The sequence below is a fragment of the Merops nubicus genome, unplaced genomic scaffold (genome assembly GCF_000691845.1).
Source record: "Merops nubicus isolate BGI_N331 unplaced genomic scaffold, ASM69184v1 scaffold12579, whole genome shotgun sequence".
NCBI classification, from domain to species: Eukaryota; Metazoa; Chordata; class Aves; order Coraciiformes; family Meropidae; genus Merops; species Merops nubicus.
The window spans coordinates 6,836-33,461 of record NW_008631751.1 but is presented as its reverse complement, the minus strand read 5'-3'; the positions used below and the strand labels follow the sequence as shown (position 1 = coordinate 33,461).

Below are 26,626 nucleotides of genomic sequence, written 5' to 3'. Positions count from 1 at the left end.
AGAAATGGGAAAACATGGAGGCCAGGCTGGATGAGGCTCTGGGCAGCCTGATCTAGTGGGAGGTGTCCCTGCTCATGGCAGAGGGGTTGGAACTGGGGGATCCTTGTGGTCCCTTCCAACCCTGACAGATTCTGATCTGTTTTAGCAGAGGATTTTAGAGACCTAATGGCTCAATGGTTGGACTTGATGATCTTGAAGGTCCCTTCCAACCTAAAGGATTCTATGAGGCTCTTTTCAGGAAACCTGTGCCATCTGTGAGGGTTTGTCTGAAAGGCAGTAGCTGGCCCTGGAGAAGCAGCAGCCCCCATGGTGTCTAATGCCCACCCAAAGGCTGGGGTGATGCTTCCTACTGCTAGTGGGAGCCCTGCCTCTGGCTGCTCATGGGCAGAGAGTAAAGCTTGGAACTCAGGAAGGAGGCAGTCATAGTGTCTGTTTGTAATGGGTAAGAAAGAACTGCTTGTTGGGTGGGTATAAAAGAAACCTTTAATTCCAGCCAGGATGGTCTAATGCATTAGCCAAGTGGTGGTAAAGAGCACAGTACCACCAGGCTCTTGCACGGGGATGCAGGAGGCTTTTGGGGAGACAAGTGCTGTTCTTTACCCTCACAGAGCAGCAAGGTTAAGCTTGTGATCAACCTGCAAGGCTGATCTAAATGCCATTTGAAAGAAAACTGAAATTATTTGTGTGTGCTGTAACTGGAAATAAGGGCAGGATGGACACTGCTGCTCCCTGCAGCCCCTGCAGCTGCTCTGCCTCTCTGCAGCTCAGACTGAGTGTTGGTTTCTGTGGAGATGCTGTAACTCTGCTGACACCAGTAGAGTTCCATTTATGAAACAGATTCCAAGACCTTAAAAAAAAGGGTGTGTTTTGGCCACTGTACACTGGATAGACAGACCCAATAAGTAGCTATTATCCCAGATAGATCCTTTTAGGCAGGAGGCTGTTATACTGCCTGGATTCACCAAAGGAGCAGTGTTCCCTGCAGCCTGCAAATACTGAGAGTCAGCAAATTGGTAACTGTAGCTTCAAACTAATATCACTTTCTTTTTTTTTTTCTTTTTTTCCCCCTGCATAGCCTTCTGGCACCCTGTAAAAGATCTGGCACAATGCATAGGATTAAATTGGCAGCTTTGAAGCGGCGGAGTCATCTGGGTGTGAAACTTTGATTTCCTGTGTCTTGAAGTGAGCTGTTATTTCTATCTTTCCTTTTCAGAAAACCCCCACAGCCCATGCCATGAAGGAGGAGAACTTCCTTCGCCGCAGGTTCTCCCTCTGCCCAGCCTCCTCCACCCCTCAGAAGGTCGACCCTCGCAAGCTGACGCGCAACCTCTTCTTCGGGGCCGACAATGAGATCTACCCGCTCAGCCCAGGTTGGTTTCTGGTGTCCTTTCTGTCCCTGCAGAAAGGGGCACGTCCCAGGTGCTCAGCTGTGAGCAGATATTGCAGCACGCAGCCAGGAAACAGAGAAAGGAGTGGATGTGACAGAGGGAGAAGCTGTTGTGACACAGGTATTGCTGGGTCCCAGGCAGTGCCGCTTTCCCCATGCTCTTGTCTTTCCTTGCCGGGGTGTTAAGTGGGGCAGAGGACATCAGAGTGGGGGGTTGTAACCTCCTGAATGCTGCGTGGCCTCACTTTTCAAAAATGCCTATTGTTACTTTTCAAAAATGCCTATTTTTTTTGGGTACTTCCACTTGGAGGCACTCGACGTGTTTCACCCCAAGTGTTGGACTCGTTTAACATTTACTGGCCCCGTTTGCAGACGTTCAGTGGCTGGTCTCCCTGCTCAGATTTGGAGCCTGGGATAAGTATTACAAGAGCAGACTTTCTGTGGTTCATATTCCCTAAGTATCTACAAGCACCACAAGTACCAGGAAACTTGACAAGTTGCAGTGAATGGCAGCCTGGCTTTAAGCATTCTCTTTACATCTTTTTGGCTTTGAATTTCCTAGCATCCTTCATGAAGGAAATAGGGCTCATTTTATTGTTTCAGAATTTGTTGCTGACAATAAACATTTGAGTCTTTTCCTTGATTACAGTCTGCAAACAATGCTTCAGTTCCAGTCTGTAAACAAGCATTTCAGGGAACAGTCACAAGTTTGTAGAGCTGTCACCTTCAGCTGCCATGTCAGTGCTAAGTAATCAAACCTCACAAAACCTTTTTGAGCTCTCAAAATACTGATATCTAGAGAAAGAGCATAGCATCTGTCAAAAGGTTTCTGTGTTCATATAGATGTAACACCCGACAGACTCTCTGGGCTTTGCAGAGGTAGAGCAAAACCAGGTCTGGCTTTCCTGCTCTAATTCCCTTTAAGTGCAAAGGTTTTCAGGGCTTCTTATTTCACAGGTATTTCTGTTTGTGGGTGTCAAGGCAATGGGGAGCCTATTTTCAGCAGTGCTGACTAATCCTGGCTGTCACTGAGGTCACTGGAAGCTTCAGCAACCTTTTGGAAATCAAATTGAAAACACTTTGAAATGGGACATCTCATATATTTCAAACCTTTAGGGACTTCTGAAGCTTAAAGTTTGCCCATTCTTCACTCCTTACCAACATTTTCAGTGCCAGAAAAGTAACTGACTTCCTCACAGAGGCGTTTCAGTGCTTTAATCTTTCAGAAACCAGGGAAAATTAGAGTTTCAGTGTGGAGAAAGTAGGTGTAAGAGTTTCTCTCTTCCTCAGCTTCCCACATCACCTTGTTTCTCCTTGATGCCTGCTGGCGGCCAGACCAAGCGGCCTTTGCTGGGCTCAGCAGAAGAAGTGCCCTGAGCCAGGCTGGAGCTTTTGTTCTGCTGCACAGCTCCCTGAGCAGCCTCCAGCACTGGGCTCAGCGAGGGCAGCAGCCTCTGCATTGCAAAGGAAGAGCACAGGCCAAGGAGCTTGTAAAGGAGAGAATATCCCTTTTAAACAAACAGAAGTTGGTGCTTCAGCCAGGGGATTTCTTGCAGAGAGTTGGGTTTTGTCTGGTCTTACTTTTTTTTTCCTCACTCCTTTCATTTCTTTCCTAGTCCCAGCAGAGCTGCCTTGTCTGTTTTCCTCACATTCCCCTTAAGAAACAATCCCCTGTCACTCTTCAGGTTCAGTTGCCATTTCCCATGGCGAGCTCTCCTTTGCTGCTGCTTCTGCCTCATTTTCCTCTGAGCCTTGTGTGCTTCCCTCACCTTCTCCCATCCCTCTGAAGGGTGCTGCCATCACTATAGATAAGCTACAGGTCTATGTCATAAGTTGAATCCAATATTTCTCTGTCCCTCGTTTTGGTCTGTTGTTTTACATGAACTTTCAGTTCTTGAGGCTTTTCCAGTGGTCCACGTTTTGCTGCCTGCCCCCAGCAGATTTTCTTTACGAGGGCACTGGGCTGATGGTGTTGGGTGGGTGCTGTGGGCAGCATGGGCAGCAAAGCCCAGTGATTTCCTGTCAGGAACCTGGGGGGTTCTGGGGGGGGGCTGGAGCTGCAGGTCTCACAGCACCAACACCTAGGATTAGGTGTGCAAGGAAATAATTCAGTGAGGAGGGAGTGACAGACTTGGCAGCTCAGGCAAGCTATGCTGTGAAGGTTCAGTGCTTCAAGGGGATTTGTTTTTTTTAAAGGAAACATATGGGAAATGCAGAGGGCACTCTCTGAAATAACACTTTGGACTACTTTGGACTTTTTCCCTCTTACTTGCATACAAAAATGCTAATGATTCTGGTGACTGAAAGAAATTTGAGGAAGACATTTTCTTTTTATAGGAAGTTCACCAACTAGAGAGACATGAATTTGTGTTTCTTGCTCATGTCTGTCTTTCACTTACCAGTAAGGAGAGAGAATCTTCTTCTATTTTCAGAGAGTACAAAATTTACTGGGGGCTAAAAGAACTTTTAGAGAATCTTTTTTTGACTAGGCTGCAAGACTACACAGTCTGAGTGTGACCTAGATGAGCTTATTTGCACCCTACAAGATGCATTTGCAAGAATATGGGAGTCTCATTGTGGTGGATGCACACAACTAAATTTCAGTTGGATGTACACATTGGGCCCTGTGGCTGATATTTACAGCACTAACTACTTCTATTTGCCATAGTTTTGTCACACATCAGAGCTTGTGTTTCTTCTTGTAGTTATCCAGGTAGTTTATCAGAAAGCCTACAAAATAACAGCTAATGCTGTGTGGAGCTAATCCTGAATTCCTTCATCACCCAGTAATTTTGGTTCCTGTTATGCCCATCAGTCATGCTTGCTGTGTCATTCTTTATCAAGGGGAAAGGCAAATGCAACTGCAGGATTGATGCCCAGCAGAAAGCCAAAGAAAAGGAAGAGTTACTGTTCTGGAAAGCAACTGAATATTTATTTTTCCTGTGCATGACAGTAATGGGATAAAAGAAGGTATCAGTAATTCTACCTTGTGACCTCAAGACTGGAGGGTTGGCAGTTTTCTTCACAATGCAGTGAAGGCTGTTTCCATAAGCAGTACTGGTTCCCTTCCCAAAACCTTTTTCATTATTTGGTGAAAAAACTCTTGGGCTGCTTTGTGGAGGACCCTTCTTTGCATGCCCTGCTAGCAGCCAGCATCTGTCAGGGGAGATTCAGCTCTGTTTCTTTTGGGGGCATGATGTTTCCTTGATCAAGGAGACAGAACTTCAGCTTCTACACCCAGTTAATACTTAGCTTCTTTTATGTTTTCATGTGGTTTCCTATTTATTTTCTCAAAGCAGCTGTGCCTGTTGTGCTCTGGGTGGGACTCTCACTTTTGTGTACTTAACTATGTGGGGGGTTTTGAGAAACTTACACATTGTTTCCATGAAGTTTGCTTTCCAAACAAGGGCTGGCTCTCTCCTTCCACAGGGCTGCAGCAAGTCTGCTCCAGACAGACAGCAGAAATAGCTCTCCTCCAGAAACCAGCGTTTCCCTTACAAGTGCTTAATGAGTTTGGTGTCAAAAAATCAGTATATGCTGCTCCATAAATGTATCTTATGAATCCTTGTAAATTATATGGTAAGAATGAACAGTTGTGTGTTCCTATTTTTCTTAATATTCTGAGAAAGATGGTCCAGAACTTCAGGAAGAGTGAAAGTCTTATTGTTGAGGTGCAAGCCCTTTTAACTGTGTTGCTGAGGGAGGGCAGGGATTTCTCTCATCCAGGCTTTTTTGCATGGGCAGCAGCTTGGTGTTAAGCTTTCTTTAAGAAATGAGACATAATAAAGAAGGGATGTGAATTCTGTTATGCTAATAGACACTTCTCTCAGAGTGGGCAGCAGCTGATTCCCAGTAACTTGACTTCAGCTTCTAGACCATATGATACTTTCCCAAACATGCAGAGAAAAACCTCTTCATGGGAAACAAGTGCAACAGCTCCATGGCTTTGTTCCAGCTCATTCTGCCTCTGCTGGGGAGCGTGGGGGCTATAGAGAGGAAATCAGCGTCAGAGAAAGAACAAGTCTGGAGATTCAGGTCCTAGTCTGGAGATTCAGGTCCTAATCTACACGTGGTGGTGTTTGTGGCTGTCCCACTTGTCAGAGCAGCACAAGGGGCTGTCCAATATCCAGCCACTTGGGAATTTCTGCTGCCTGCAGACAGGAGGTTTCTGAGTGCATTAGGAAGCACTCAGCATCTCAAGGGGAGGTGACAGTTAGGAAACTAGGTTAAGATGTAGGCTCCCTGTTGCTGCACCACCTTCTGGTGTGACTGCGTAGGTCCCTCAGTGGGAAGGTGAACACCACCCAGGCACAGCTGTCCCACAAAGCCTTTTCTTACATGTAAGAGTTGATAGATCAAGCTGCCTGTTAATGCCTGTAAAAAGGGCATGGATTTTATCATGAAACCCTGTGGCCCAGCTGAGGTTCTGGTTATCATGGGATGTGCTTGTTCTTTCACATCTCCCATGGTGGTGGTACAGAATATGGCCAGGAGGATGTTTGGGTTTAGTAAGCTCCTGTGGCTGGCTTTTCTAATGGCTCTTGGCTTCTTAAATGGCTGCTCTGAAGACTCCAGGAGACGTTATAGCTTCTGACACATCTGTGACAACTTCTGCTGACTCTGGGAGAATGAGGAATTTCCTTGCTGGGTTTGGGTTTGGTGCTGTTTCCAAGACTGGCCCACCCAACGTTTAAAAACATTTATAACAGTTCCCATGTTTGCAGCATGCTACAAATGGATTATATTTCACTGTCTCGGTGGGTCTTTACTGCATCCAGTGTTCTGGAGCTCTCATTGCTAACGATTTTGAGAAGAAAATCACATTGCAGTTGGTTAACAGTGAGTGTCTTGGCATTGAAAAGCTGAGTCTCATCAGATGCTATTTTTTGGCTTTTTTTTTAATGCTTTCTTATACTGTAAGGACATGGTTACAGTTGGAAAAAAGAACAGAATTTATCATTGCAGCTCATTGCTTGGACTAGGACTACACCACACTAGTATATAATGTGTATAATGCACTGCAAAATTATGATGTTTGGGTAGTGGAAATATATTTCTACAGTGATTGGAAAATGTCATAGTGTTCATAAATGCAACTTGTTAATTGAAAACGTTTCTTGTTTTAACAAATAACTTGGTCAGAGGACACTGATCTTCTGCAGGGCTTTTTTGTTTTGCCAATTATGTCTAGATGCTGTTCTGTCTTCTGTAATGTTTTATGACCATGCTTAGTATTTGTCAAAGTGTGCTACCAAGTGCATCTGTGTATACTTGCCAGGTACTGACCAAGGAGGATAATGTATTGAATTACTGTTTATTAACTGAATTCCATTTATTATTTGCATTATTATTTGCATGGGGTATGTAAAGAAAGAACAGACTGTGGTAATGTAATCAAAGACTGCCTCATAATGCTGACACAGAAGGGGGCTGATTAAGGATGCAAAAGCAACTTTATTTCTGTTTTTTTTCCAGCCTTTGTATGCTGGACTTTGCAGCCATCACGTTGGTTTAGCACATTGTTTTGAGACCAAACTTCCAAGCAACGCCTGTTGCATAGCCCAAGCATGCAGAGCCAGGCTATTTTCAAGCTCTGCAAAATCCCTCTCTGTGATCCTGCTGTGCCTGCTCCTGACAGCTCCTCCTGCCTGCTGTTAGCAGTAGCCCTTCTAAGGCCACGAGTAGCCATGGTTTTGCACAGAATTTCTCTGTTTCTGAACCACATGTATTTGTTGCAGGAAAAGACGTGGAAGGAAACAGCCCCTCAGCACTGAAGGATGAGACACCACAGACTCCAAACTCCATTAGTAAGGTACTGTGGGATGGGGATCTATCCCTAGCCTTGCTTCCCTTCCTTCTCAGGCTGCTATTCATCATTCTTACCTTCTGGGGTTTTTAAAGTCATTGAGAAACCCCCTCCCTCTGGTCCTGCAGGAACTGTGTGTGCATGTTTTGAGAGGAGGAAAACTGAGGGGTTTTTGCATGGTTGGGATGACAGCAGAGCCTACACTTTCCTCTGACCTGATAGCACCTTCCACAGAAGAACCCTGTTTATTTGAGCCTCGTTTGGCAGCGTAATTAGCTATGAATAATTATGGTTGAAAGGTTGATTTTGTCAGCAAAGATTTCTCCTGCTGTCCCTGATCAGAAAGGCAATCAGAAACAGTAATGGTTTTGGAAGAGAAAGCTGAAATATTTAGAGTAGTGCACAGCATCCAAGACTGAGTGGAGATCCTGGAAGGGAGCCCTGGGAGCTGGTGTAACAGGAGGGGAACACACACTAACCAACATTTCCTGAACACAGCACTTCCATCCCACCTCTTCTGGAGAGGTGACACTGCAGCTAAAGGGTCTGGGTGTCCAAAACCTGGCTCTACATCTGCAGTTACTGAGTGCCTGGCTTTGATTTCCTGTAGAGATGGAGTCAAGCTAATAAATGAGATCTGGCTTTGAGACCCACATACAGGCTTTTTTTGGCTGCAGCTCCCTGGCATGTTTCTGGAGAGTAACTAGAAATAGAAGCAAGGCCTGTTAATAAATTTTTAACTAAATTTATTCAACTATGAATCTATAAAATGCAAATGCCACCAGCTGAAATGAAAATACAACATGAAGGAAGCAGCTGCAGACAAGTGATTTCTTCTAACACATGAAAACAGGCTCTGAATCTTCAAATATGTTTGGCTGTGCTTGCCTGGAGCTTCCAGGTTCTTCTGATGGAATGGCCTGGCAGAGGCCAGCACAGGGAGATGGTGGTGAGAACTTTGGGGGCATGCAGCTAGGGCTCGTGTACAGGTCCTCTGCTATTGCTGGAACCTGGCAAGCTGCAAACCGACCTTGGGTTTGCTTTGTCAGGGGGGTTCCTCATGGAAACCCAGCTTCCCACTTTGCCTGGCTGTGGAGGAGCCCAAGGACTAGGTAACTGCATCCAGGGGTTTGTTTTAAAGCCAGATGTTTTGCATACCTCACAAGGAGGGGTGTTCAATTCCCAGTGACTTGGGAATGTAAAGGAGAAGGACTTTTTCTGGACAGGACCACTCGGAGCACTGAAATGCTGTCCAAAAGGGAGTTTGATTGCTGAGGTGTAGGATGAATGCAACAGTAGTAATGCATTTATGAGAGGTATTTGGGTGAGAACATAGCTCAGCTGTGAGTTCCCAGCCCCAGGGCCTCTCTTGCTATTTAGTCTCCTGCAGGTGTGGTTTACAAAGGAGAAGCACCCTTGGAAGATTTGGGTGCCCACCTAGATTTCTGCCATGCTCTGTGTGCACCTGGGAGGTGTTGATGGGTCTCTCTGTGACAGTATCAAGAGCAGTTGTTAAGAAGAGAGGAAAGAAAATGCACAGCACAAAGTTATATCAGATTTGTGATTCAAAACAAATGGGGGCCTGAGCCTGGACACAAGCTTTGCTTTCACCAACCCAAGGCTTTGGTTCTACAACAGGCAAAATTGCTCTGAAACACCAAAAACCAGATATGAGGACCCCAGAACACCCAGCTTCAGCTTGCCTGCTGGTTGGAGTGTTGCAGGTGATTGCTTTGGCTACTGAATGGGCCAGAACAAGATTTTTCTCTCCTGCCTGGGTGTTCTGCTTAGGTACATGATGTTTGAGTCAGAGACTTCCCCCCTCAGTGGAGCTGTGCTGTAGTGCCTGTCCTTCCCACTTCACTCTGCTTCACCTCACTGTGCTGCAGACTGCCTTCATCCCCTCCAGCCACAAGACTTTTCTTCTGAATTCCTATTGTGAAAGGTCTTATCCCTCAAAATGGAGGCAGACTGGTGGTCAGTTTGCTTAATATTTCATTTTTCACATCCACCCAGCTCTAAGACTATAAAATGAAACTTTGCTGTCGGGTGTCCAGAGTGTAAATAGGGATCACTTACAGTATTCCAATTTAAAAATAAATAGTGATTCCAGCTACTTGAACCAAAGGAAGGAGTGTGTGCTAAGTGGGTCATGTTTAGATTCCTGATAGCAGGGGGCAGATCATTTTTAGAAACCAAGCTGTAGGGTGTGCAGGTTTAATTAATGGATTCAGAAGTGAATGTGGTAGGTAACAGATCCGTGCTGTGCATACTTACCCTTCTGTTGGCAGAGTGGATAGAACAAACCTTGTTGGAAATCTGTGTTCCTTCAGCAGCCACACCAGGAGCAGGCTGCAGGCTTCCTGGGCTAGCAGATACCTGGGGAGGTATCATGGAAAAACCCTGTAAAAGTCTGTGAACTGGTGAGCTGTGGAGCCATTTCTCAGCATCCACACTAGTGTGTGCTCCTGGCTGGGCTGTGTCTGAGCTGTGGACACATCCCATTCTCCTGCCTGTGCTCACAGTCAAAAACTTGCTGCTGGAATGTTTGCTTTCAGTGTGTTGGTGCAGTTCTTAGCAATATATATTTCTGATTTCAGTTAAATCATCTCTTTCATCTCCCCTCTCAAGGGAAAAAAAGATTACTAGCATATTTACTTCACTTTGTTTCTTGTATTAGTTTCTTGTATTGTTTTCTTGTATTCTGCCTTTTTTAGAGCCCTTTAGCCATGTTTTCTGAGGCCAGGGCTAATAGTGGGGTGTGAAAGCATCACAAAACTGTCTCTAGACATCAAGCTCCTCTCTGCAGCCAGGCAGTGCAGATAGCACACACCTGATGGTGACAGAAGATGCCTTTTTCTCATCTTGTGCCTCACTCTCAGCACTGTTAGCCTCCTTTAAGGCACCTTTTATTGCAATACACAGGGCTGCATTTTCTTTTTCTTCCCTTCCTGTGCTTACCTATTCATTCTCCTGGCTGGAGGGCAGCTGGGGTCTCTTGCTAGGCAAGCAGAGCCCACAAAGGATTGAACTGTATTTTAAGGGACAGTCAGAACAATCCTGAAGCTGGCAGTCAGTGGTTCTTCTCTCTTTCCAGTCCCCCAGTAACACCACAGTGGAGCCTAAACTTGTCATGCTGTAGGAGTGCAGCTGCTGCCTGCAGCTGTGTGATGTATGGGAGGACAGAGCTTGGGTTGCTTTTTTCATTGGGAATGAGTTTTTCCACACGCCTGAATTGTTCAAGTCTTTATTGTCTGGTTTGTAGCCTGACCTATGAATCTAGGTGGCTGCTAGAAATTTTATTTCAGTTGCAAAGTGGTTTGAAACAGCTTATACCAATCACTTGAGATTTCAGCTACAAGTCCTGTGCTGTCTCGAGCTCATCCTTCTAGATCTATGAATCATGCTCTGAGTTAATTCCAGCCATGGGTACACTTGGGACTGTCATCAAAGATCATTCACAGCTCTGGAAACCTGCAGTGGTACCTTTCCCTCTGTCCTCCCGTGGGCAGCAAATGGAGGAATCAACGGTCAGAAAGATCCAGACGTTGCAGGAATCACCTTGGGGAGGCTCAGGAGTGAAACATTCCCTGTGTGTGCTAAGCTGGATTTTCTGGGAGAGCCTGGCCCCTCCAGGTGCTGCTGTGCTTGGCTTTGCTGGCTTCTCATCACCCTGCTTCATAGTGTGGATGCTGTGGATGGAATTACTTCAGAGCTAGTTGTCTCTGCCAGGACTGACACTCAGTCCCTGTGCCCTGGCTCAGGTACATCTGACTTCTTAACTCCAGGCATGTCACTTTTGGGTGATCACTGTTGTACATGAAGGGCTTCACAGCTGATCTCAGTGGAGCAGGGATGCAGCCTGGAGTATCCTGGGAAGATTGTAGAGAAGAGGGCTGGGATTTTGCACTGGAACGTGGGGCATCCCTAACTTGTGTAGGTGGATGCAAGCCCTGAGACACTCAGGTGCCTCCCAGAGGGGATTGTAGACAGTACTGACTTCACTTACAGAAATGAAACCTCAAAGTTGATAGGTCTGGGTAAGCCACAGCAGTGCTGGCATGACCACAGTTCCTTACTCCTGTGTTTCTCATGGGGGAGATGAGGTGCTAAAATGGAAATTATTTATTAAATAATTTAGCAAAGCATATTTTCAGCAGAAAGTCCAGTTGGTTTCCATTGCTCACGTTTCTTCGTTCATTTAAACTCAGCATAGGAACAAAAGCTGTGCCTATAGCTAGAGGGGAAAGCAAAGCTCTGCTTCGTTCTGTTAGCACTACAGCTGTGTCAGTCATGGGAAGAGCATCTTCCTCAGTGTGCACCTTCCCATCTCACCTAAAACAGCCTTAAAATATTCTGAACTTGCAGAACCTTCTTCCCATGAAAGGCACACTTAAAGGATCAAACTGAAAGCCCATGCTGGCTGTGAATTTTTCTTTATTTACTGTAATCTGACGCAGTGGAGCAAAGAATTCCACTAAACAGGAGTATAATGTGATATTTGGAGCTGTTTGGATAGCTGAACTTCAGCAGTGATTTTCCCCAGATACTGCTGTCATGTCAGCTGTTTATTTGCACAGGCTCTCCCCTGTGTGCTCCTCATTGAATGGTTGTGTTATTCCAGTGTTGTAAACAGGGGTGCTGGCCCTACAATGTTCTTGAAATAAGAGAATTTGGGTTTTTTGGAGGCAAACTAGAAAGTTTTAGGTGAAGATGACTCAACTTGCTGTAAAGCAGCATGTTAATTGAAGGGTAACCTTTCCTAATGCGAAGGCTGTTAGTCAGTAAGAACCATTCCACTGCCTGTGCTGTGCTTTTGGATGAGCTGTTAATTGACAACAAACAATGAAAACATTTTTTGATAGAACTGCTTATAGTAAATTGAAAGCAAAATCGTTTAAATGTGGTTGATATATCTGTGAATATTCAGCCTAGCAATGAGTTCTTAACTTCTAACATTAAACCCAGCCTCTCCATTGTGTTTATGCTACTACTTCAGGAACTTTTGTTTCATTTCTTTTATTTCTGTAGCAGTTATATGTGGAAAAGATACTGGGGAAATGACATGTGAGCGAGGACTTGTCTCCCATGCAGTGACTATTTTTGCTTTTGTGAAACAGAACTTATGACCCCAGCTGCTTTTGTTCTGCCTCCAAATTCCCATCTGATTTCATCTTTCTCTCACTTGGACTTGAAGAAGAAAAGAGAGTGACTTGTAAGCTGTCACTGCTGTTAACAGGCAGACCACAGCATGAGAATAACTGTATTTAAACATTGCTGAGCAGGGAATAATTGCCCCTATTTGTCTCTCATTAGCCATTTTTTGTGTTCATCCTGTGCAGCAAGGATTGCTTGTGCCAAGCAACAGGATCTTCCTCTTGCTGCTGTCTGAGGCACAGCACACTGAGGGGCTGGCACCCCCACACCACAGGCTCTTCTCCTGTGGAAGGATTTGGTTCCTCTTGGAAATGAAGTCACCAAAATGGCATGGGGTCAGAATGGCACTATTGTGAGGACTCTTTGTGCTCTCTTACAAAGCCTAGCAGAAGTGTGAGGGCATTGTGATGACTGCTAACAATCAGCAGCAGAGCTCCAGAGCTGCATGACTGAGATGAAAGGGAACAGAAACCTAACTGGGATGAAAAGTCTGTTTCTGACTGCAGAACAGCAAGGTCATTGCTCAGGCCTGGAAAGGACCCATCTGATTGGAGAGCTGAAGAGCAACAACAGTTTCCTACCCCTGCAACTGCTGCTGCACACCCTGGTAGAAGTTTTGGGTGGATTAATAGGCTTCCCTTCTTCTCATTAGGAGAACCAGCATATGGAAAACATACCTATTGCTTCCTTTTTAGAATATGGTTGTGTCCAGTTGGATTTTTTTAGTTTTAACAAGCACCCCAGTGTACAAAGTAACACCTCCCAGTGTACAAAGTCTTACCTCCAGTTAATACTGTTCCCCTACTGCTGCAGAAAGAAGGGGCCAGATTCTGATACCCTGCACAAGGATTATCCCAGTGTCTTTGAAAGATCTCCTGGGATGACAAGTGGCTTCTCTGGGTTTTCTGCCAGGCTGAGAAGGGCCTGGCAATAGGTCATCACCAAGTGCTCTGGATGTGACATGGTGATGTAAGGCTTTGCTGTGTCTTAGGGATCTTCAGAGCTGATGGCCCAGATTTACTGAATCTTATGCATGGCATGAGTTACCTCAAAACTGTTGACAGATTTATGTAAAAACATGAAATCAGATTTCTTCAAGTCACTTAGCAGGTTAAGCCTGGAGGATTTGCACATTCTCTCAGCTGCATGGGGCCTGTGATGTGCAGTCCTGGTGCCTCAGATCCCACCTCTTCACAGGAACTTGGAACCCAGCAATGCAGTCCTTGGCACTCTGTAGACCTGGAGCTCGTTTGCAGGCAAACAGCTGGTTAGGATCTGTGGTGGTGCATCCTCATAAGCATAACAAAACCAAAACCAGCAGGGAGAGGAGATCAGTCTGACTCATTGAAAAAGTAACTAGGGAGCAGCATCACATTTCCAAAACCAGAAGCCCCAGGTCAGGCACATCTGAAAGCTTGTCCATGGCTCCCAGTTAAAACCATGGGTTTAGTGATTTTTTTTCTCTCTCTTTTTACAGCTTGGTCATTTTACAGGTGTCTTGGGGAGCTGCACTGTTCATCACAAAGCTGGCACATCACAGGCTTTGGGACATGGCAGCACAGATATTTTTTTTCCTATGCTTAGAATTTCTTTGGCAGACGGTGAGGAACATACACTACTGCTTCTTTCTTCAGCCTGTCTTAGTGTGCACCATCCCTGTGCCCGTGCTTCCCTTTACAGGCAAAATCAGCAAAGCCAGCAGTCTGGATGTGGCTCAGACATGGGGCAGTGCCTGGGGGAAGCAGCCCAGTGGTTCAGGAGCCCACCACAGCACCCTCCAAGGCTGTCAGTCCAGGAGCTTTGAACAAGTGAAGGACTGGCTTGTAGTGATTTCAGACAAGTTTCCCTGTGTTTATTGAGCTCCTGAAGGCTATGGTGGTGTAAGGGTGTCTTTCTGTGTTAACACCCCAGCTTTGAAGTCTTGTGGTTGTTTAACTCCATTTTTAGCAAGACCCAGAGAGACTCTGAGGAGGAGGTTGGTGTGGCTGGTAGAGCCCTGAAAGTGCTGTTGTTCAGCCTTTCTGAATTCATCTTCAAGCAAATTTCCTTGAGCCAAGTGAGCTTAGGGGCCAAAATTTTATTCTTTATATAAGTGCTAAGATGCAGGTGTCTAGACAAGAAGTGACTGTTGGAATATCAGCTATCAGGATATAGCTTTCATTATATCCTGCTGCTTTTCAGACACCTGAGCAGAATTTCCCAGAGTCTTAAGGACATCTGTGCTTTTCCTGCCTCTCACACTGGCTGCTGAGGGATTATACACAGTGATTCTCCCTGTGTCTGATCTCTCAGGCTGGAGGGAGTGAAATCACCAATGAACAATTGGCTCATAGCTGTATCTCAAGGACAGGACATTCTCCCTGCTAATTGGGAGAAAGGGGGAGCAGTCCTCTGACCAGCTTCAGAGGACACACGTCTGGAATCATGAAGGCATAATCTGCTGATAATTCCAAAACGTTCTCGCTCAGGGACATTTAAGCACTTAGCAATGTTTCCTCCTAAAGAAAAGCTTATAGCATCTCTCCCAAAGGTCTGCTGCTGCCCTTTGAAATGTGACAGAGGCCCTGCAGGCACAGTTCTCCGCTCAGACGTCCTATCTGTGCTGTGGTCCCCACCATCAGTCTGGTGGTTTTACAGTGCACTGGGGGTGGGCAGGCTTAGCTTCCTGTTAAAACAAAAATGACAACTGCTGAAGAGCCAGCAGGAGTCTCAGAGCTGGTGTTTTCTTTGAGTGGATCCAGTGCCAAGTTGGCTTGTGAACTGGACAGTCAGGTCAGGGACTTCACTGGTCTCTGTGGGCCATCACTGAGTGTTCAATTCTCCATTTACATGTACCATGTGTAGTGTTGGGTTTAGTGGAAGACTATTATGAGAACAAGTACTGGGTTCTACAGTGCCTCTGTTGCAGGTTGCACCTTCTGCCCCTAATTTCTGATCCTGCATCATCCCCAAAGGGTTTTGCTCGCTTGAGCACACACCCTCATCTCCCATCTTTGCTCCTGCCAGTCTCCAAAGCAGAGTTGATGGCTTGTCTGCTGTCATCTGGTCACAGACTTGTGTGTTTTTATCCAGGTCGTGTGAAGAGGACTGATCCAGCTGTCAGGAAATGTTTTCCTGTGCACACTAGTGTTCAGTGTGGTTGGTGCCTGTAGTGGTCAGAGAGGTTTGTGTGTCACTGGGAGGGAAAAAGAAAGTGGGTCTCTCAAAACTGAAAGCACTTTAAAACAACTGCATCAACTCATGAGGTAAAGGAGGAGTGTGAGAGCCCAAGTGGGTTTGTTTCACAAAGTTTGATACAGCTTTCCCTTCCTACAGCTCATTTTTGTGTGATACCCATCAAATCAAAGTGGCCAAGGGCTGAGCTTTTTCATACAACTGTCATGCATAAGTAGGAGAGAGACTGTCTGATCCTAGAAGATCACAGTGTGAATGCATCAGAGACATGAAAGGTTGGGGAAAAGAGGTGCAACTTCCCCAAGGTCATGCAAATGTACCTGAGCCCAGGTTGTACCATAATTCCCCTGCCACTGACCCTCCCCAGGTTTTGGACAATTTGGTGCCAGTGCCTGTCCAGGCAGGGTCCTGCTCCAGGCAGCTATGCTCTCTACGTGTACACTATTTTCTGTAATATTGGGACCACGTCTGACAGAAGTAAAACATTTTTTTCAGCCCATCAGCACAATCATGAGATCAGTCTGTAGCCTCTAAAAATGAATTTAAACAGCACTGACACCATCAAATGTGATTTGAAGTGACTGTATTATTTTGTGCCTGGACTCGCAAGGGCAAGATGATGATGATGATGATTTCCTGTATTATCTGTAACATGATGAGGTCATTTCTTGCCCACTCATGTTTCTGGATGTTTCAGCTAGGGCAGCAGTCATTGCCAACATCAAGTCTAGTTCTGAAAGGTCTATACCAGCTTCCCTGTAATTTCTACTCCAGTAATTGAAATGCTTTCAGAACTAAAAACAGATGAGCAGTTTTCAAATTTAGGAATAAGAACAGGATTTTTGTGTGGTTTTTAAATTTTCTTTTACCAAGATTAATGTCTGCAAGGGAGAAATACCAAGAAAGTTTGGTGGGGAACTTTCCAACCATCTCTGAATATAAAAAGGAGGTTTGGACTGCACTGCAGATGGAGATTTCCTGTGCCTGCCCAGCGTTCTGCTCCTGAAGTCTGCAACCAGCTTTTCCATGGACTCCTGGAAGATCTGAACGACTCTGCATTAGAGCATAAGTTGCACATCTTCATCTTAACTCATTCCTATTTGGTCTCTCCCTCTTTTTTAGATCGAATATAAGCTTTGCAATGGGTCTGACAAAGAGTGTGTGTCTCCCACAGCCAAATTCACGAAGAAGGAAACACTGAAGGTATGTGCAAAGCAGCCAAGGCAGCATCAGATGACTTTCTTTTACAAAACAAGCAGTACCTTCCAAACAAACCACTGGGAACTACTCTGAGTCATTTCCCAAGACCCAGAGAAGCCTCCAGCTCTTCTAGGAGTCATTATAGGCCAAGGGCATTTACAGGCTTTATATAGAGAATTAGATTATGTAGTGTGGACAGAGCAAATCAGTGTAATTATTTCACTCTGTTTCCATGTTCCAGAGCCATTAGGCACCTCAGGAGGGTTGTGGCCCTTCACTGGTCCTGTTAGGAGGGTCATACCTGGGCAATCTGAGCAAATTATTGCCTGGACACTTGCTTGTCCACCGAACCAAAAGTATAAATAATCTGTTTTGGATGCCATGAGATTCAGTCTCTTCAATCTGAGGGGTGGGAAGGCCTGGGTATCCAGCCTCTTCTCCATTCCCCCCAAAGAAAAGCCAAATTAGACTCTGTTTAGCAGAACTTCAAGAGCAAAGACAATGCCTTCTATCACATTATATTTCTCTTCTTCCCTGTGCTTGATTCTGGGGAACCTGTGCTGGGTCAAGTTCTAGCTGTGCTATACATAGCTGCCCTTAATGCATTGTGTTCTTCCCTCCCCAAAAGAGGCTGTGATTACAGCTGCTCTATTTTCTCTCTTCTCAACCAGGTACAAAAAAAAAATTACAGACAGGAGAAGAAAAGAGCTACCAAACAACTCTTCAGTGCTCTGAAGGATCCCAGCGTAGTGATCACAGCAGACTGGCTGAAGGTATTAAATACAGACAACTGCTTCTGAGGCTGAAGGAAAAAAGAAGTGAGAAGTGGTGGATGTGTCTGAGATGTATGCACTGACACATTTTTAGTAGAGGAAGACTAAATAATTTTGAGCTGAAGTTGCTGTAAAGCCATCTTTAAATAACTGCTATAAAAGTGGAGTTACAGGGAGTATTTACTTTCCATCATAACCTAACTCGATCCATTTATTCCCTGTCCTTAATTAGTCACAAGTTCTCCAAAAGGGCCTAGTACAGAAGGAAGTGATGATGTTTCTTTCTTCCTTTTCCTCTGAAGAAGTCTGCTGGCCTCTTCCCATAGAGGTGTTTTTGTGCTGAAGAGGGAACAGGCAGAGTCACCCAGAAATGGACAGATACAGCTTGTTCTATTGACAGTTGTGTTGTGTTGTCACAGCACAGAACAAAACGTAGTGACCCTCATGACAACTGGAATTTCTCCTTATGCAGACTCAACTAGTGACAGCTTCTCACTAAAGTCCTGAAACTTTGTATGTGGCAAAATAAATTTGGATTGACGTTGAGAGATGTTACGCTTGAGCAGTGTTTTACTCCTCATTTGGGGCCATTTAGTCTTCTCAGCTAATAGTGAATTGATTACCCTCTTTGTAATGGCAAAACTTGATTTCCAAACATCACCAAACACAACCCTTTAATTTCATGAAACAATAAATTGCATTTCACCAGTGTGAGAAACCTTGTTTTACAGTCAGTCTTAGAGGGCAGAAAAGGGAGATATGTATAGTTTATTTTGAGATGGGTTCCATAGTGTTTAATGTTGATGACAGATAAATATTGGGATTTTTTAGAACACAAAATACCTGTTGCATGTTTGCTGTGTCTAGAATTTTCTGGTTCAGCAACAAATAATGCCAGACCACACAAATGGAATGCTGACATAAGAGTTGTCATTTGGCCTATGTAACAATGAAGACAAGAAGACCTTGGGCAAAATCTGACCTTACTGAGAAACTTCCCCATTCTTAAAGCTGTTATCTTTAATATATGCCATCAAATTTAATCTCTTCTACCCAAGAGAGAGCGTGCATTGAGCTTGACAGAGAGGTAAACCAGCTGGAGAAGATGCTTTAAAAATGAGGTATTTGACAAAACCCATTAATAGCTCTTTTCTGCAGAACTCTATTGCAGTGACTTCTAAGTTGAGTGAGACTGGCTGCAACATTTTGCTGTGCAATGTTCTAATTGGTGTGTCCTCCATGGTTATTAAAAAATCACCATCACATGGGCCAGCAGTGCTGGTTGCCTAAAAAATTAAGCACTGAGCCTCTAATAAAAATATGAAGACTAGATTCTGGTAGCCAGATTTAAAAAGTCTGGGATTTTGCTAGGAGATCCCTAAGACTGTTGAGACAACACAGTGCATTTTCCCAAGGAAGTGTATCATAGTGTGGCCTTGGGAGAAACACATACTGGAAGTACTGTATAAATAACAAATAAGTGCAGCTTTGCTTTTAAGGAGCAACATAAATGGAACTTTTTGTTCTCTCCCTTCCAGATTCGTGGGACTCTGAAGAGCTGGACCAAGCTGTGGTGTGTTCTGAAGCCAGGAGTGCTGCTGATTTATAAGACACCAAAGATTGGACAGTGGGTTGGGACAATCTTGCTCCATTCTTGTGAGCTGATAGAGAGACCCTCCAAAAAGGATGGCTTCTGTTTTAAACTTTTTCATCCACTGGATCAATCAATCTGGGCTGTAAAGGTAACGATCCTGCAGAGTCAAACAACCTCTTCTTGGTCACCAAAGCCTCTGAGCACTGATATTGTCTAGCATTGGTGTTCTCTAGACTTGCAGTTACTCAGCTGATGTTAGTGATGGTGAATTGACTACCTGAGAGATTAAAGACACCAAAGCTTGGTCCTGGTATGACATCAAAGGAGTGTGGTGTGTTGTGTTGTGACACAAATGTGCCATTCTTGGTGTATAGACGTGTGCCTAGAGTGAGGAAAGGGGAAATGTGTGACTGCAGGAAAAAAGATCAATGCCTAGAAGCTCCATCAGGCCATGGCCTACATCTTTAAAAAGAGATGAGGAATATACCCAATTAACTGACTTCCCCAAAACAAGGACATGCAAATCACCAAGAGCTTTGCACAACAGTGGAAGAGCACTGGCAAAGTGACAAAAAACAGATTAATAATTTGACTCTGTTTTTCTAATACCTCTGAGGTTTGGGTTTGTCTGTGATGCACTTGGAACTCAGTGGTCTGCTCAAGCCTGGACTGTTCCACAAAAGTGTGACCGACTTGGGATAGGTTGACTTAATTTTCTGTCCTTTGAAATGGAAATAGCAGCTTTTTATCCCCTTCACTCTGAGTCCTTCTTGTCTGTTGTTGCTCGCAGGCTGAGACAGGCTCTTCCTGCAGCAACCTCTGGATCTCCCTGGGACTCAGATGATTAAGTTTCTCACACTTCTTAAAAGAACTCTCTGCAACATTTAAAGAGTTGTGTTTCTTTTTCTTTTTTCCTTTAAGAATAGGCAAAAAAGAAAAAAAACTACCATCAACTCCATCAACAGAAGAATTCCTTGTGACTTGACAGGTCAGATGAATTCTGAAAAGCACAATCAAGAGAGGTAGTGAAAAAGTAGAATACAAAGTGCAGTCAGGTACTGAAAAATAGTGTCACTGAGCAGGCTGAGGTGTTGTGCTAGAATGTCCTTCCCTTGCTAGGAATCCTCCAAAAGAAAGAGGAGTTTTATCAATATGTATTTGTGGATCTGTAAGTGTATCTAATTCTTGTGCCTCTTGACAAAATACGTGATAGAAATGGGAATTGGTGTATTAAATATGAAGGGAAAGTATCTCTGAAAAATGTTTGTGTGTTAGAGGAAGTCCCAAGAGATTTGAATTTTAAAGTCAAAACAATATTCTAAGTCACTTGAGACAGATATTTAGAAAGCTGCATGGTGGGATATTCCCTGAACCCTGGGTTCAGCCTGCATAGTTCTGTGTGATAGATGCTTTCAGGCACAAGGTGAGCACCAACACACACATCAAGAAGAAATCCACCAGTGAGCTGCTTGATGTTAAAGAAGCTGTCTGCACTCTGACAACAGTTTAAGGCTGAAACTGGTAAAAATGCTGTTTGGTTTTGTCATTTCATGGCCTTCTGTTAAAGCAGCTGGAGCAGAACTGACTGATCTAAATTGGCTATGTATAACTGTGCAAAGAAAGGCTGTTTCTCATGAAACATAGATGAGCCCAAGCTTCAGCAAAAGCCCAGGTCACTGTCCACCACAACAGAAACATGGTTTGGCCAAACAACTTTCACTTCTGGCTAAAATGGCTTGTGAAGTTTTCAAGGTTTTTCCAGACTAGAGTTGATGGTCCAGCTTTGACTCATCCATCAGTGGACTTGCAGCTAGCTGAGGGTGATTACTGAGGACCTTTGTACGTGTTGGTGCAGCTGCTCAGCAGATGTTTGGGTCTAAGGGGTTCAGCCCTGCAGCAGATGTGCCCTGAGCTTTTATACTTGTGCTAGCTGAATTTCAACTGTTCTTCCAACCAGGAACTGTTTTTTCTATAAAACTCTCTGGTGTCTAGAGCTATTTTAGAAGCACATCACTGAGGCAATACTTGTGCTAGCTGAATTTCAACTGTTTTTCCAACCAGGAACTGTTTTTCCTATAAAGCTCTCTGGTGTCTAGAGCTATTTTAGATGCACATCACTGAGGCAGGAGTCCTTTATTCTCCACTGCTTCCCTGGCTTTTTGAGAGTTTTAGCCTGAAACTCCTTCACAGTGCAAATGGATTAGACCTTTTACCTATTTGCTCTGCTCAGGCCTTTGCAAATCAAAGGTCGAAACCACCAAGGTCTTGAAATAGTCAGCAGTGCAAGAAGCAGTAAGAAAAGAGGCTCTCCTGTGAGGGTGCCAGAACTGATCCCTCCCTAGATCAGGCTGCCCAGAAAGGTTTTGGAGTCTCCTTCTCTGGAGAGATTCCAAACCTGCCTGGATGTGATCCTGGGCAACCTGCTCTTGGTCACCCTGCATTAGGCAGGGGGGTTGGGTGAGGTGATCTCCAGAGGTCCCTTCCAGCCCCCACCATTCTGTGATTCTGAAAAGCTTCCCTTGCACTCTCTGAGTACTGCTGCAGAGGAACTTTGCCCATCATGTGAAGGCAGAGTGATCCCACACTGCTTCAGGGAGGAGAGATTTTACTGAGTGAACTGCAGGAGACTGGGGGATGCAGACCTGGTAATTCCTGTGAGGGTGTGGGCATCTGTCCTCTTGCTTTGCAGGAGGATGGTAGGGCTGTCAGAAGGCAAGGTTTGCTCCGCTGTCCCAAAAAAAAAGTGTCCTGGAATAGGTCATGTTTCCCTTAGCCTGCTGAGAAGCTAGCTGAATGGTGTGGTGTGGGCAGGCTCTATGGACTGCAGCTTCTTCTGACATCTCTTCAGAGCACTAAATGAGCTGGGGTAAGACCCACTGAATCTGGGGGGGTATATATATAGATATGTTTTAATTTTGTTGATTTTAAGAACTTTGAGTCATTCCTTTAAAGAAAAAAGCTCAAGTAATGGGCTTTGCTGCTGCTTTCACTGTTGTTTACCCCATAATAAAAGGCAGTTACTTGCATCTTCATCCTTCCAGTTATCCACCATGCCATCAATGAGAGGGATTTTTTCCCCTCTTTATAAGCTTTGTTCTGTGACTCTCCAAGATTAGATGTCTTGTGGTGCTATCTAAACCAGTGTGATTCCACTCCATTTGTCACAGCCAAATCAACCCCTGTTTGGTAGCCCTCAAATGCCTTTTGAGGCTCAGATCAGACAGGAATGATCTGAAGATGATTCCTTCTTAGCTGTACTGTGCTGAGGCTGCAGCTGAGCTCTGGCTCCTGGTGTAGCAAGGAGAAGATTCACTTCTAGTGAGAGATGGTCGTTGTCTTGGGGGTCTCAGGCTCTGAACAGGCACGATGCTCAAAGGCTGGGAGACAGAAAGCTTCATTATCTCTGCCGTGCAGATGCAGAACCTCATTTACCCTGTGGAGATGGGGACTTTATTTTTATGGCCTCTCCTCCCCTTTCTGTGGGAAGCAGCCCCTTCCCTTCCATGTAGGAGCATGCCTTACTATTGAGTGTTTCCTTGACAGAGTGACCTGGCTGCTCCTTGTATTTGTCCACATGCCCAAATGTCTGTTAAAACCTTGTGTTAGCCCCTCCTTCCCTTCCCCTCTTTTTTTTAATAGCAGTTTTCTGGCCCTGTACTGTTGGACTGGGGGGAGTTCCTCCAACAGAGCAAATATCAAGCTCTGCACTGAAAACCCAAGGGGTGGTGTTATCAACAGTTCCCAAACACCCTGCTCAGCTGCAAGCTACTGAAAGGAGAAGTGCCACCAGGAACAGTGCCTGACTGCATTAATATCACCAGCAATGGCTTAAGCTGCTCTGCTCGGGTTTACTAGCCAAATCTCAGCTTTGCCAGTCCTGACTGTTAAACCTTTAAATGGTCTTAGTTTTGTGAACCTCTTCTGGGAGAGAGGGAAAAAGAAGCAAGTAACACGGATCCAAATTTCTCCTGGCAGCAGAAGTACCCCACAGATGTTCACAGATGTGAAGAGAAGTTAGACTGGAGACTGTTGTCTTCTCAGCACTGCATCTTCATGACGTACACTCAGATACAATTTGATGCTTGTCCTGTGCTTGCACTCTTCATTCTTTCCAAATTGTGGTTTCCTGAGTGGAACTCAAAAGCAAAAATCCAGATAAAACCATCATTTAACTATCAGACATTTGTGTACAGGAGCAGTTTTCAGCAGTAGTCACAGTTTCCCTGCTTAAACTAATGGTCTTTCTTTCAGGGAGGAGGATGGGATACTATAGAGGCCTAGGTAAGGGAGGGGAGTCACACTCAAACAGCAAAAATTTGTCTACAGATTTTCAGCATTGTGTGGGATACTCTAGAAACTGAAGAAAAACTGTATTTGAGCATCCTGGAGAAAACTGCTTGTTCCACCCTGCAGCTGGTGTCGTGGTCGTGCCAGTCTTGGGGATGTTTTCTCTCTGCTTTTAGTTCTGACATGATGTCTGCAGATTTGAGAAAGTACCTGCTTTCTGTGGTGTGCTATGTGAGGAGGGAGCTGGAGGAGGCTGGGTCACGTTGGAAGTGCAAGGAAAGAGGCAGGTCATGCCATAAAGTCCATACCTCAGGGGGTTTGAAGCTGTGCTCACTGGGTACAGGAGCTGCTTTTGCTTAGCAGCTTCTGCAGCTCAGGAGAGGAGAAGGAGAAAGAGAGGAGAAAACAGGGAGGAGATCAAAGTAGGAGCCTGTGGTTCTGCTCGAAGAAGTGCCTAGTCCAAGATGTGCTCTGCCTCCCTGGGACTCATTCCTGGAGGGCTGTGCTGAAGGGGTTGTGGCAGGCTGTTTACAAACACTGGCATCTTTTTTTTTGCCACAGCTCCTAAACTAAAGGTGACGTAAGCAATGCTTGTTTTTGCTGAAGGGGCTGTCACTCCAGGCAGAAAGCTACTCAAAGGGTCTGGGTGTAGAGGTGAAGGACTGCAACCCAGCAGCACATCCCCATGCTGGGAGACCTGAGTTCCTCAGCCTGTGGCTCTCCTTGTCTCCTCCTTTCCCACAGACAGGCTGGCAGGATGGAGTTTCAGCATGCACCATTCAGGTGTTGCACAGAGATGGCTCATAGCAAAGGTTTGACTGGTTTTGTCCCAAGCAACAGGAATGACATTCTTCTGTCCCTGAAGATGTGGAGAAGCAGAGCAGGTTTGGGGCTGAGCATAGTTAGACCAAGCCCCACTTGTGTCAGCTCAGCACCGCTCTGGAGCTGCAGCAGCAGTGTCGTGGTTACTAATGAGTCTCTCTAAATTACTCCATCTGCTCCTTCTTTCTTTCCCATCACAGACACACACACTCTGCCCAGGAAGGGTGGAAAGATGTCGAATGGTTGATTGCATCTTCTGTGCCTTATGTCTCTTTGTCTGTGTGCATTGCAGGGCCCAAAGGGAGAAAACGTTGGTTCCATCACTCAGCCTCTTCCCAGCAGCTACCTGATTTTCAGAGCAGCCTCCGAATCAGATGGTAAGGTCTGGGCTCTGCTGGCTTCCTCTCTGCTAGTTAAGAAAGTAGGTTGGTGCAAACAGCATGGGTATGTAAAGGGAGAAACAGTGGCTCACCAGCTTGAGATGCCATTTGTTAGTGGTGGTCAGAGCAGGTCGAGCAGACAACAGGCACATGTCATTGTCCTCACTGAACCTGCCTGGCCACGGGTATGGAAGAAGGACCAAGGCTTGTGGCTGGGCAGAGAACACTGAGGCAGAGGATACTAAAAGGTGAAAGGACTTGATCCCAAAATGGGTGTGAGAGGGAGGTTTAGCTGCTCACTCCAGCAGAGACTTCAGTGGGTTGTCTGCCTCTGTCTGTCACTAGGTGAGGATCTGCTGGAGGACAATGACTTAGGAATATTGAAGATCCCTTGATAAATGCCTCTCAACCACCAGAATTTTCCTGTAAGCTTGCTGTACCATGGGTTACAGTACAGCAGGCCCAGCTGCTGGTGACTCCACATGTCAAATACCATTCTGGGAATTCACAAAATTATGGGAGGTAAACTTAGGTCAACATGTAACAGGCATGCCAGCTTGCTATGTGAAAATCTCTATAAATCACTTCAGCAGACCTAAAATATCAGTGATTTATAAGTAGATAAGAAGATTAAAATTATGTTTTCATTCCATTTGACCTTCAGACTACTGTAATTTTTTTTTTTGCCACAGCAAATTAACCCAGGCTGTTCATTTTATGAATATCTTTCACTTATTCCACCAAGGCTGCTCATGTAGCCCATGTGCTCCTTTGGGTCTCATGCAGAGTAACTAGAAGCACCTCTGTTTCCTTAAATATTATGCTTTTGTAGCTTATGGAAGAGTCCAGCTCATCCATGTAAAGGAATACAGGATTCCAATCCAGGTCCAGATATCACCTGTCTAGAAAGGGATAGGTGGGTACAATAATCTCTTGGGAAAAAAATGCTGTTGGGGTAGAGCTGCTAAACTAGAGGCAATTCAAACCCTGGTTGTACAGACACCCTGCAGAACAGATGTATGGAAGAGTCCCACTGAGTCCTTAGGCAAACAAATAGCTTCAGTAGCTGCCTGTCAGTCCAGATTTTCTAAATTGTTATTTCCTGAGAGATCCTTGTCACTCATCTTCCCATTAATTTAGATTAGAAAATGCACAAAGGGACCAATGTGGTCATTTTATTTGTTCAAGACAAAGTTCTGTCTCGTACAGTACTTCTTTTCTGGCATTTATGTGATCTTCTAAATGAATACTTGAGTTCTGGGGGAAACCTAGTGATTAAACCTTAAAGTCAGCCTGGTGAGGAGACCTGTGGCTGAACTTCATCTCTCTTCTGGTGACAACTGCCCCAGGCCAGTTCTGAGGAGTAGCACAGCTTTAGATTTGTCCCAACTCACCTTACCCATCAAGGCTCCCAAGCTAGCAATAGCACCCAAGAGTTCAGCAGAGGGAAGACTTTTCTAGCTGTGATCTCTCTCTCTGGGTCATGCACCACATGCTGAAAAAGCACAAAAGGGACCACATCTGGCACATGAGAATTTTCAGTAGTTCAGTGCCTGTGGGAGGCTTTCTACCCAGTGAATAATTACGTGTCTGTGGTATCATAAGAGCTTAAAATAGTGAGTTACTGGAGGATATTTTTAAGGCCAAGATCCTGGCCAGGGTTCTTGGGAAGCATGCAGAAGCCAGGCAGATCAAGGTAGAGCCACGTTAGGATTTAGTGTGATTTCCCTTTACTTTGCAAGTCTGAAGGTTAGGTGGAGATCTAATGTGATGAAGGAAAGGAGGAGGAACAGGGATAACCTCTCAACCTGATGCTGTAAATGTGTACCTAGAAAACAAGCAGGGCCTTTGGCTAAGGGCAGTGTGTGCTGCTGAGCAGCACTAGTGATGCCCCAGAGCCACGTGCACAGGTCTGGAGCACCCTCACTGTGCCTGGCAGACCCTCAGAGTCTGAGGAGCTGACTGTGACAGCTGATGTGGAGTGAAGCTTTGGGGTTTGTCCATTTAGCAGTGGACTTCACAAAAAAAATGTGTATATAACCTTGC

General features: G+C 45.1%; 1 protein-coding gene across 1 annotated transcript; it reads left to right on the top strand.

Moving 5' to 3' along the window:
- Positions 1-1,213: 1,213 nt before the first annotated feature.
- LOC103780042 (oxysterol-binding protein-related protein 5-like) lies at positions 1,214-24,577 on the top strand (the record flags this gene model as incomplete). The annotated part of the gene is made up of 6 exons (XM_008947690.1): positions 1,214-1,370; positions 7,126-7,199; positions 16,647-16,727; positions 17,396-17,497; positions 19,036-19,239; positions 24,493-24,577. Coding segments are annotated over 6 exons (703 nt in total), but the record flags the coding sequence as incomplete, so codon positions are not given.
- Positions 24,578-26,626: the final 2,049 nt, after the last annotated feature.